The sequence below is a fragment of the Hylobates moloch genome, unplaced genomic scaffold (assembly GCF_009828535.3).
Source record: "Hylobates moloch isolate HMO894 unplaced genomic scaffold, HMol_V3 SCAFFOLD_6, whole genome shotgun sequence".
NCBI lineage: Eukaryota > Metazoa > Chordata > Mammalia > Primates > Hylobatidae > Hylobates > Hylobates moloch.
The window spans coordinates 117,870,888-117,883,811 of record NW_026652281.1 but is presented as its reverse complement, the minus strand read 5'-3'; the positions used below and the strand labels follow the sequence as shown (position 1 = coordinate 117,883,811).

The window sequence follows — 12,924 nt, the reverse complement described above, 5'->3', positions numbered from 1 at the left end:
GCTGTGATATTTCAGATGTCACCATCTCAACCAGCCTCTAGTGAAGAGGTTATGCTCCCTTTGAACTCATCTTTGAGGATCAGCCTAATATCTGGGTATAGGCTAATGCCAAGAAGTCATTTCAATACAGTTATTGTTAACTGATTTTGTAAAATCAATTGAAGGTTAAGGAAATGTGTGCCTGACTTTTCCTATATCAATCAAGACATACAATCTGACTGTATGTCCTGTTAGTTATATAAGTATTAGAGTGCCTAGTTTAATGTCTTACTAGTGCACGTCATCCACTGATATTCTAACAGACCTAGTGCTATTATTTCTTGAAACACACATAAATAAATTTTGACACCATTGTCAGAACCCCAGGAGGTTCTCCAAAACCAACAGATTAGAATTACATTATCCAACCACTGTATTAACAAAAATTATAGGATTTACTCAGTGATGCTAATTCTGTTCTATCATGGCTTAGTCAAGTAAAAACAGTTATTTGGTCACAAATCATTTGTCAGTTGTTACAAGCTTCCCAGCCAACAATAAGACTGAAGAAGACTGAAAGACCTACACACATTTGAAGATTTTCATGGGAATCTATGTCTTTAAAATTGCTATTGAAGTATGCAATATTGTAAACATTTCTTGAATCCTTTGGCCATGTTCAGGGTCCCTGAAATAATAATATCAACATCTATACTTGTCCCAAATACTGTCTTTATTCACAGTAAAGAAAGAAGGGTGTCATTTTTGGTATACAGTATTTAGTTTGGGTGTTCCACAAGGATATTGGAAACCACAGTTTTCTGACTTTTCTTACATGTTAAATGATTCTTACTTATATCACTTCCAAACAACAGATACATAGTTCTTATAAGGCAACTCTTAATTACTTAACAATTACATAACCAAAATACCTATCTCAGTGTGGCATTGATTAAAACAAATGACAATGATGATCATGAACTCTTACGAGAAAAAAATCACTTAACATAAAAAAACTTAGTGCCATCTCAATCACGCATTGTCCAAAATTAATGATGAAGACAATCATGAAGCTTCTTCTAAGCACAACAGAAAGATTTGCCTGTACACAACTTGTGCCTGATTTTCCTAGCCGAGACCACGTTTGAGCAGAGAAAAGACTTACTGAAGAAAGCTCTACATTATAGTGAATAAAAGAATGAGTCTGAAGCCTGAATGATACACATTTGAATAATATCTCCACTATGTACTGGCACTGGATAAAATAGATAAACATCTCAGATTCTCTTATTTTATCTTTCAAATTGGAACAGTCATATGTACTTTAGAAACTGTTACAAGGATTAAATGAAATAATGTATTTAAGTCCCTTCATGATGCCTAACAAATATATTATTAAACTGCTCAAACAATGGTGATTTATTATCACGAAGTTACTGATCAATGTTGGCTCTTGTTCTATACCTATGGATGAAGAGAATTCCAGCACCATAAAGTAGGACAGGGTTTTTTCCCTCTTCTGAAGATTTCCTTAATGTTTATCTTCATAGAAATCATTCTCTCAGAAGTTGTTTTTCTAGGTAGACACCAATTCCTTTTCAGCATTTATATTAACTTTACCATACCTATAACATGGTTATCCTGCCATATGTAAATATACTATTTCTTTACACAGAATTAAAGGCCATCTCATTTGTAATTAGGCCAAAAAGAGCAAAGTAATTTTACATATAATTTAATATACATCCTTACAACTATAAATACATGTTCTCTGGGATCCCTTTAAAAAAGCAATTCACATTAATATGGTGTGAAGGCAAAAAATATTTTGCATCAAATATATCAAGAGTATACAATGTTAAATTCTAAGGTATAATTAATACCACAATTGTCAAGTGGAAGTGCCTTTATTAATATCCTATGGTTCTTATACTTAAGTTATTAAAAGCAATGACATTTTTTGGTAGAGATGGGGGTCTCACTATTTTGCCCAGTCTGGTCTCAAACTCCTGGCCTCAAGCGATCCTCCTGCCTCGGCTTCCCAAAATGCTGGGGTCACAGGCCTCAGACACCCTGCCAAGCTCAGCAATGCCATTCTGAAGACCATACAGCTTAATGAACACAGACAATGGTATCACTCTTCATCATGTATGGGAAGACTCTCTTATACTTAAAGCACAAATAAGTGTGAATTTTCCTACCCTAAAATATTTTCATACAGCCAGGTACCAAAAATGAAAGAAAAATGAGTATAATCAGTGCTCAAAGAAATCTTCCCAAAATAGTAGAAGAGCTCAACAACTTAAACTGGAGGACAGCAGCAATTAGGTCAACAGGTAATTAAGCAGAGCTGACATTGTTTTGTTTTTGTTTTTTTTTAAAAAAAGAACAAAATTGTTGGCTATCTGAAGTAGTTGAAGATTGTGAAGACAATGGCCTAAAATGAAATTATAAGAAGACTGAAGACAAAAATTAAGAAGTAAAATCACCTTTAAAGGCAAGGCTAAAATTCCACCCACTGCAATCACCATCTCAAAAAAGATTGCTATTGATCACGAAGAAACAAAATTGTTTGTGAACGAAGCTGGCTGAACCCTGCTCATCACCGTTTGTGAGAGATAAATTTATAGATTATAGAAAGATAAATATTTAAACATGTTTTAAACTCAAATAATTATGATATTAAATGTTGTCATGGTATTTTTGAATACATAAAAATAATAAGGAATGGAGGACACAAATCAGAATAAGAAAATGAATAGGAATAAAGAACTTGCTTCAAAATTGAGAAGATTTGACCTTCTCATAAGGATCATTATTCATCATGATCCTTCCCGTAAGATTTAACTTTCTCATTTACAGGAAACAGCCACTCAGTCTAATTCATTATTAGTATTATCATTATACTTAGCAACTGAAGAATATTCCTAAAGAATATTCATGGTGACTGTAGTAAAAAGTAATGAAGATGGCTAGACTTCCAATGTGCTTTTTTTTTTTTTAAGACAGAGTTTCACCCTGTCTCCCAGGCTGTAGTGCAGTGGCCTGATCTCGGCTCACTGCAACCTCTGCCTCCTAGGTTCAAGCGATTCTCGTGCCTCCGCCTCCTGAGTAGCTGGGATTACAGGTGCGCACCATCACACCCAGCTAATTATTTTGTATCTTTAGTAGAGACGGAGTTTCACCATGTTGGCCAGGCTGGTCTCAAACTCCTGACCTCGAGTGATCCGCCCGCCTCCGCTTCTCAAAGTGCTGGGATTACAAATAGGCGTGAGCCACCGCACCCGGCCCCAGTGTACTTTAAATGAAGCATCTCAAAAGAAAAGCAAAAGCAACATAAATAACGCAATCGAATTAAACAATAACTTGGTGAACATTATCAATGTCACTATGAGGGACATCAATAGGAATGAAATACTTTCCAGGATTACAGTACTTACATTCTCAAAATTTTCCTTTTGAAGTCCATCTCCAAAATCTGAACCATGGAGGAACACAAGGACTAAAAGCCATAAGGTCGACCTTGGGCGGCCACTCTCCGGAGTAAAATCTCCTTTGCTGCGAGTAAGACCAGATCCCACTACACTGAGGTACACCAGCGTGGGCTTGCCTGGCATGCACGAGCCCTCGGTGAGCGGCGCCAAGCACCGCAGCGTCGTGTACAGCAGCAACGTTAGCACTAACAGGCTGGACACCACGCAGATGGCGATGATCAGGTACACGTTGACATCCACCAGCGCTAGCTCCCGGACCTCGACGCCCGCCAACGCCCGCGATGAGACCTTCCTCGCCTGGCTGCTCTCCGCCAGCGACGCCACCACGGTGACCTTGGCAGTCAGCGCCAGCTCGCTCGCGGTGGTCCTTCACCAGCACCAGCAGGCGGTGGCGCGTAGCTTTCGCCTGGTCCAGGGTACTCGTCGTGCTGATCTCGCCCGTGCAGAGCCCCACGTGGAACGGGTGCTGCCAGCTGACAGATGCAGCTGTTGCGACAACCAGACGTCATAGCTGGAGTCCACCGTGCGCACCTTCGCCACCAAGTGGCCTGCATCCACTGAATGCCGCACCAGCTCACTCACAGCGCCGCCAGCCCACCCAAGGCACCAGCAGCGCCGACAAAGTTGCCTTTCCAGCACTAATACCTGCAGCGTCACGTTGCTGCTCAGAGGCGGCATGCCCGCGTCGCGCGCGCCCACCTAGAACTGCGGCAGCTCCAGCTCCTCGTAGTCCAGTGACTGCAGCGCGTACACCTTGCCGCTCTCCGCGTGCAACCACATATAGCTAGACAGCGCGCACTCGCCTACCCACTGTTCCATCAACGAGTAGGACATCACCATGTTCTCCCGCGCGTCCCGGTCCCGCGCGGACACTGTGAAGTCGTGGCAGCCCCGCCGGTTGTTACCTTTCACGAACACCATGTACTCGGGCTGCCGGAACGCCAGCGCATTGTGGTTCACTGTTCGGCCACTTCCACGGACCTTTTGGCTGTGGCCAGCAATGAAAGCGAGTCCCCATTCCGAGTGATTACCAACAATGGATAGATTTGCTCTCTTGGTCCAGGGCGCTGTGGAGCACCAACGAATAGGTTCTGGGCAGCGCCTTTTGAAGGTAGACACCAGCTTGATGAGACGTGAGGCGTCACCGTGCGGGTCGCCTGTCCCTTGGCACTGAAGTTAGGGTCAATTACACTGATTAGGGCTATGACGGTACCAATGGAGCGTCCTCCTGTACAGAGAATGATAGTGACTTACTGCTAACTCTGGAACACTGTCGTTGATGTCCAAGACTTCTATCAAGTCCGTGCAATGACCAAACATTGGGGAATTGCCTGTGTCAACTGCCTGTATTTGAATCTTTCATTATTTAGTTTCCTCAGAACCTATCTTTACATTTACTTTTATTTATCCACTGTCTGAATCGATGCGAAAAAAGGGCTTGTATGTTAGGGGAGACATCAGTTGCAAAGAAATAATGTGACGGTTTGAACCCTCATCAAAATCCAAGGGGTTACGACTAATAACCAGTGTACCTTCTCTTGCATTTTCCAGTAATTTCACATGACAGACTGCTTTGTCAAACACTGGGCATCATCATTTACATCCAGCGCTGTGATATATAATACTTTGGTGCCTGTCAGCTAAGCTTTGCCCCCATCAGTTGCTTTGAGCACCAACAGTAGCTCTGAAGTGACTTATCTATCTGAAAGAATTTTTAAAATACACCTTCGAGTGGTTTTACCTGCTCTCGGTTGGTATTTCCAGGGAAAAATAATCATTGCGATACAGTATGTAAGTCATCAGAGCATTGGCCCCGACGTCGGCATCCCAGACACCCTCTAGTGAAACACGAGAATCAAGGGCCCTCGTTTCAGAAACAGATTCTTTTGTGTTGCTGAGAACACTGGCAGGTTGTCTTTATTGTTCTTCACTCTCACCTCCACATGGGAAACCTGTAGCAACTTGTCCGCGATCACCTCCAGGTGGATGCTGCACTCCGAGATCTCCCACACAGCTCCTCGAGGTCGATCAGAGAACTCACAAAAATGCCATTCTGCAGATTTACCTCCAGAAGGTCCCTGCTGCCTTTGGAATCCAACTGAAACAGGCGCGGTATCAGTTCCACAAGCTCCAGACCCAGGTCCTGCGCGATACAGCCCACGAAGACGCTATGTGCCGTCCTTGGCCTCTTCCAGGATGGTATAGTGGAGCTGGTCCTTTCCCGCTTCACAAAATTCAAGGAGCAGAAGCCAGTGCTGTAGTCTCCGGGATTTCTGGCCACTTAGTCTAGCAGCTAACATCATGCCTCTCTTTTGGTTAGTAAAACAATATTTCATGACTAGAAAGACTTAGTTCCTCTGAGACCTTTTGATCCTTGTTCCTGAGGTTCCACGTGATCTTAATGGGTGTCTGTAGTTTTTAAAGTACAGAAACAATGGAGATTCTTTCTGATCTAGGAATAATCTGATTTTCTTCTGTTAAAAAAAATACTTTTCGGCCGGGTGAGGTGGCGCTCGGCCAGCACTTTGGGAGGCTGAGGCGGGTGGATCACGAGGTCAGGAGATCGAGACCATCCTGGCTAACACGGTGAAACCTCGTCTCTACTAAAAATACAAAAAAATTAGCCGGGCGTATTGGCGGGCACCTGTACTCGGGAGGCTGAGGCAGGAGAATGGCGTGAACCTGGGAGGCGGAGCTTGCAGTGAGCCGAGATCGTGCCACTTCACTGCACTCCAGCCTGGGCGACAGAGCGAGACTCCGTCTCAAAACAAACAAACAAACAAAAAAAAAACTTTTCTTGGGGAACAACAATATCCTGTGGCTCAAAACATTAAGTGCATTTGATTTCATATTATTTCACTTATCTTCTTCTTTCCTGATCCCTGCATATGTTTATGTTTCTCTTTGTGAGCTTTCAACTCCTTTCCTATACCTTCTTGTGTGTGATCAGTACCTCTTCAAAGCTGGGTTTGTCTTACAAATCAGAATTCCATGAAGAGTTTTATCTTGTATGTAGACATCCTAAATAAAGTACTACTGCACCAACTGTATTATCACTTGAATTAATATGAAAAAAGATCATATTTGCAGGATACTGGTGTTACTATTGCTTTTGCTTTTTTCAATTTTTGAAATAGGGTCTCACTTTGTCATCCAGGCTGGTGTGCAGTGGCACAATCATGGGTCACTGCAGCCTCAACCTCCTGGGCTCAAGCCATCCTCCCACCTCATCCTCCCAAGTAGCGCTACAGTAGGGACTAAAGGCATGTACCACCATGCCTGGCTTATATATATATATACATATATATTTATATATATATGTATATATATATATAAAAAAATATATATATGTAAGAAGAGCCCATCATATATATATTATACACACACACACACACACACACACAATACAAGGTATCCCTATGTTGCCCAGGTTGGTCTTGAAGTCCTGGCCTCAAGCTGTCCTCGCACCTTGGCCTCCCAAAATGCTGGAATTACAGGTGTGAGCCACCATGCCTGGCCTTATGTTAGTATTGATGGAGAGATTAATGCACCTGTATACCTGAGACTTTTACAATTGATACGAGTTTTTACTAAGTTTTTTATATTACTTATAATATAAGACACTAAGGGGATTTTTTTTCAAAATATCAGACGGGGGGAGTATATATTTCATAAATTTGATATAATAGCAAATACACTTCTAAACTCTGCATTAACTTAGCATCTATAATTTCTAAGAGCTGGAGACAGGGCATGGAGAGTATTAACACTGAAAGAATGCCATGCTTAAATTCTTGTCACAATTTTTTTTTGGTGTTGCTAAACTTGAACAATAATTTTAATTTTATTTGAAGCTATTTGTGAAGCACGTACTGAGTAACAAATTCAATCTCCATACTCAAAGAGAAAGGGAATGAAAAAAGTAATTGTTAAGAGCCATAGGCGAGATGACAAATTCATTGCATTGGTGTTCAGTAACACTAGAATTAATAAAATTTTTTAAAAAATGAAATCATGGATATCAGGTAACAACCAATTTCAGGGAAACACAATTGATAGTGTAGTTTTGTCACTCTGCAACTAAATTAGCTTTCATTTCTGAGTCTATATCATCTAACCCAACCCTGTTTAAGATGACTAGAGAAGCTATTAAACTATACAATATATCGGATCAGTAGAAAACATTTTCTCCACAAACTTTTAATATTAATTCATACTAAAGTATTTTCAGTCTCAAAATTAAAAAGTGTTCAAATTCTCTTCATTATTAAACATAAGCATGACTCTTAAAGTGAAAGAGCTAATACCTGAATATCATAAGCAATGCCTAATGCTGATAAAGGAGCAGATAATGAAGAGCTACTGGATAAAATTATGTAAATAACGGAAACACACATTTTCTTCTGCTAAGTGAATAATACACACTGACACAAGTACCACTACAACTAAAATAAAAATGGAAAACATTTTTAAAGTTCAAAACATTTAATTGCTAAGATTAAGAAATTTTTACCAATGAACTGCCCACCTACTTACTGCACTATTGAGAAAAAGCTGTAATCACTGAACATTGAAATCTACTATGGCAGTATAAGCTATGGTATGCTACACATATTCTATACATGGAGGAAAACACATTTTCACTGAAGAGATATAGATCAGTGGAATTTTTTGTTAATGCAAATACAATCAAATCAAAATTTAGATTGGAAATGAAATAACATGAAGTATTAATCTTACAAATATTTGTAACGAAAAGTGATTATGAAAGTAAATCATCAGAACTGCAACCTATATCACATATTTGTATTGGAAAATATTAGTGTATTCAGAATAAATTGCTATTTAAAAAAAATGTAAGTACCAATCAAAGGCTGACACACTGGGCAGGATAAAAAAATTTGAAAACTCCTGGAATAAATTATATTACAAAGGTATCACTAGAAATATTCAAGCATAAATGGAAGGTAGACAAAAATGAAATATTCGGATACATATTTGAGAAAAAGCGGTAAGAGAAAATATTATTCATAAAGCACAAAAGGAAAATGAAAATATAATAACCCACCTTCCTAGAGTGGTCCCCTCCAATAGATTGATCTTCCCCGTCCACATCTACCATTGGGCACGGTGGAAGGCTGGGGCTGAAGGCCATGAGGTCCGTCTTGGGCAGGCCCTCCCCAGAACACACCCTCTGCTGCCTCTGCTGAGAGTAAGACCAGCTCCCCACCGCGCTAGAGCACACCAGCGTGGGCTTCACCGGCCCACATGCGCCCTCGGTGGGCGCCGCCGAGCACCTCAGTGCAGTGTACAGCAGCAGCGTGAGCACCAGCAAGCTGGACACCGCGCAGATGGCGATGATCAGGTACACGTTGACATCCACCAGGGCCACCTCGGGCGCCACGCCCACTGAAGCCCGCGACGAGGCCTTGGGTGCCTGGCTGCCCTCCACAAGCGAAACAAGCACAGTGGCCGTGGCCGTCAGCGACGGCTCGCCATGGTCCTTCACCAGCACCAATAGGCGCTGGCGTGGCGAGTCAGCCTCATCCAGAGCGCGCGTCGTACTGATCTCGCCCGTGTACAGCCCCACGCGGAAAGGGATGCGTGCGCCAACCGCCGCCGACTGCAATTCATACGACAGCCACGCGTTGTATCCAGAGTCAGCGTCCACTGCGCGCACCTTAGCCACCACGTGACCCGCACCCACCGACCGCAGCACCAGCTCACTGACTGCACCGCCCGCGCTGCCAGCGGGAGACGCCAGCAGCGCGGGAGCATTGTCGTTCTCGTCCAGCACGAACACCTGCAGCGTCACGTTGCTGCCCAGAGGCGGCACGCCCGCGTCGCGCGCGCTCACCTGGAACTGTAGCAGCTCCAGCTCCTCGTGGTCCAACGGCTGCAGCGCGTACACCTTGCCGCTCTCCGCGTGCACCGACACGTAGCTCGACAGCGCGCGCTCGCCCACCCGCCGCTCCATCAGAGAGTAGGATACCAGCGCGTTCTCCTGCGCGTCCGCGTCCCGCGCAGACACCGTGAAGATGTGGCAGCCCGGCGGGTTGTTCTCCTTCACGAACACCGTGTACTCGGACTGCGCGAACGCCGGCGCGTTGTCGTTCACGTCGGCCACCTCCACGGACACGCTGGCCGTGGCCCACAGCGGAGGCGAGCCTCCGTCCCGCGCGGTCACCACCAGCTCATAGGCCGACACCCTCTCGCGGTCCAGAGCGCTATCCAGCACCATCGAGTAGTAATTCTTGTAGGTGGACACCAGCTTGAACGGAACGTGAGGCGTCAGAGAGCAGGTGACCTGTCCGTTGGCTCCTGAATCATGGTCAGAAACGCTGATCAGGGCAATGACGGTGCCCACTTGAGCATCTTCTTTCACCGGGAGAGACAGAGAAGTGACAATCACCTCAGGTGAATTATCATTTTCATCCAGTAGTTCCACTAGGACCGTGCAGTGACCAACCATAGGTGGGGTTCCCTTATCTGTAACATCTACATGAATTTCATAAGTGTTACTGTCCTCAAAGTCAATAGCATCATTTACTTTTATTTCTCCCGTCCTTTCGTTTATCCAAAATTTCCTTCTTATAGTGGGTGGGACCAAAGAGCTAAATGAATACATCATTTCCTTGTTTATTCCTTCATCCGAATCAGAAGCGTTGAGCCATATAACTAATGTTTGGTTCACTTGATTTTCATACATCTTAACTTCATAAACCGGTCTGTCAAAGACAGGGGCGTTATCATTGGCATCTAACACCAGGATCAGCAGAGAAACAGATGCGGTAAATTCAGGTTTGCCTCCATCAGTTGCTGTCAATAACAACTTTAGCTGAGGATTTTCTTCACGATCCAGCAGCTTCCTCAGAACAAGCACTGGGAATTTGTCTTTGTCTTTTTTGTTTATAATATCAAGAACAAAATACTCATTTGGACTGAGTTTGTAAGTAAGCAATGCGTTCTCTCCAACATCCGCATCAGATGCGCCTTCTAGTGGAAACCGAGAGTCAAGCAATCTGGATTCAGGTATTGAGAGCTTTTGTTCTGTTACGGAGAACCTGGGCGGGTTATCGTTAATGTCCTTCACTTCCACGTCCACATGGAAAACCTGCAGCGGCCTGTCCACGATCACCTCCAGGTGGATGCTACACTCCGCGCTCCGCCCGCACAGCTCCTCGCGGTCGATCCGAGAATTCACAAACAAAATGCCATTCTGCAGATTTACCTCCAGAAGTTCCCCGTGTGTTTTGGACGCCACCCGGAACAGGCGCGGCACCAGCTCCGCCAGCTCCAGCCCCAGGTCCTGCGCGATGCGGCCCACGAAGGTGCCGTGTCTGGCCTCCTCGTAGACGGAGTAGTGGAGCTGGCCGCTCCCCACCTCCCAGGCTGCGAGGAGAAGAAACGAGAGCAGCAAACACTGGACCCCCAGGCGGCTACATCTGGAAACCATCTTATCCTTCTCTTGTTTTACAAATCGACGAATCAGCGGTCTAGAACGCACATACGATCTGACATTTTCTGTCCTATTTCTTATATCTATTTTTTATCGAAATGGCTGAGATCTCAGAATGAAGCTACTTCCTAGTCCTTGAGAAACTGGCTGATGCCTTTGTTCTAAAAAGCTATTTTGTGGACGACAGCGACATCCGGTGGCTTTAGGTGTAAGTACAATTCCGTGAGTTCACAACTTTTTCATTCATATGTTAATTCTTTTTTTACGTATTTTTATGTCTGTGGACTTTCAAAGCCTCACATTACGTCTCTTTATAGTTAATAACAATAAATGTTGATCCCACGTGCAATGTTTTCTTAAATGTATACTCTCAGAGTAGTGATTTCTTCCCTAACCACATGATTATCAACAGCTGAATTTCAAAATGCCCTTAATATTTGCGTACTACTGAGTACACTAATATTTTATTAAATGACAAGTTTAGTTCCATTTAAGTTCTGACACTTAACTTACTTCTCTTTCTCATTATTTTGAGATTTAATAAAGTTTATTTAGACACTAATGTCAAGCATCAACTATCTGTGAGGTGTTTATAACTCCGAAGATCTAGGCATCACTAGAATTTAGAGATCATTAGCTTCAACATCAGATATTTCTCCATTTAGATTTCTATTATCCTACTCACTAGGCACATGACTTGGGAAAATCATTTAACCTCTCCCTCCCTCATGTTCCAATTTTATAACTTTGGCCTAATGGTAATATGGTGGTTGTGTGAATTACAATATAGTAAGTGCTTGCAATAGTACCTTAAGGAGAGTGAGTGCTTCATAAATGGAAACTATTCTCAGGCCTCAATTTGGCCACATTTGTTTTCATGAGGCTCAATACCAAATTTGGCTCATCAGGCAAAATTATTACCTATAGAATGCCTTAATTATTGCTACCGCACAGGCTGAGAGTGGTGGTTTCTGTATTTAAGAAAACAGAAAAGTACCGTTATAGAAAAATCCTTTATACAAGAAGTTTCATTTTATAATATCTTACATGGGCAAAAAGAATCTTAATTATAATTCTGAATAAAATAATTAACAAATTTATTATTTCTGCTTTCAGAGACAAATGCTTTCAACCCTGTTTACGCCTTTCAAATGCCCAAAAGACACAGTTCTGAAATGTATCTAGTAATTCTATCAATGTCAATGAAGTTTTTCCTCACTACTTTCAGTAAAAATATTTTTTCTCTCTCAAAGTTCTTGAAATCAAATATTCAGGAATGAAAATGTAATATATTTGTTCTGCTGAAAAAAACTTGGGTTTTCTATCTTTCCAAGAAAGGAAAACTTAATAACAGAAATATTGGTCTTATAATAAATTAACCTTTTAGCAAGGGTTAATTTATTTTATTTAATGATGTTTTGACTTTTCTAAAGAATATTTTTAAATGTATCAATAACTTTAAACTTTTTAATTAAAATCTGAATGACAGAGCAACAATATTTATGAATAAGAAAACTGACAGAAACGGGTGTCATTTAATCCATCAGTTTATATGTCCTACTAAATTGCTTCTATACTTCTCTACTCCTCTGGAATGCCTCTTGCATCAAAATTCATTCAAATTCTGATTTTAGAGATTACTTTTTTATAAACCCTGAATTAAAATGTAATGAGTTACGTGTCAAAATGTCAACGTTTGTTTTAGCTATCTGGAGTGTAAAATAAGTTTGCCATTGATCAATCATCTCCACACACAAAATAATAAAAACTAAACTCAATTTCTACTAATGTACATTTCATACCAAGTAATAACAAATATCCCAGTGTAGACGTCCAATATTGAATAAAAAGTAGGGAGTAGTTAAACTACTCTTTCTGGTTTTTTTTTTTTTTTTTTTTTTTTTTGAGATAGAGTCTTGCTGTCACCCAGGCTGAAATGCAGTTGTGCCATCACAGTTCACTGCAGCCTCAATGTCCCAGGCTCAAGCGATT

At 42.0% G+C, this 12,924-nt stretch overlaps 1 protein-coding gene across 7 annotated transcripts in view; it reads right to left on the bottom strand.

The window, feature by feature from the left end:
* LOC116471606 (protocadherin alpha-C2) overlaps positions 1–12,924 on the bottom strand; it is a 206,068-nt gene that overhangs the window by 153,546 nt on the left and 39,598 nt on the right. Inside the window, exon 1 of one of the 7 annotated variants that reach the window (XM_032158129.2) lies at positions 8,542–11,081. The exons of the other annotated variants lie outside the window; for them this stretch is intronic. Within the exon in view, the coding sequence (XP_032014020.1) occupies positions 8,542–10,929 (2,388 nt within the window). The 5' untranslated portion in view covers positions 10,930–11,081. Of the gene's footprint in view, positions 1–8,541; positions 11,082–12,924 lie in introns of those variants that run through there. 7 annotated transcript variants of the gene reach the window in all.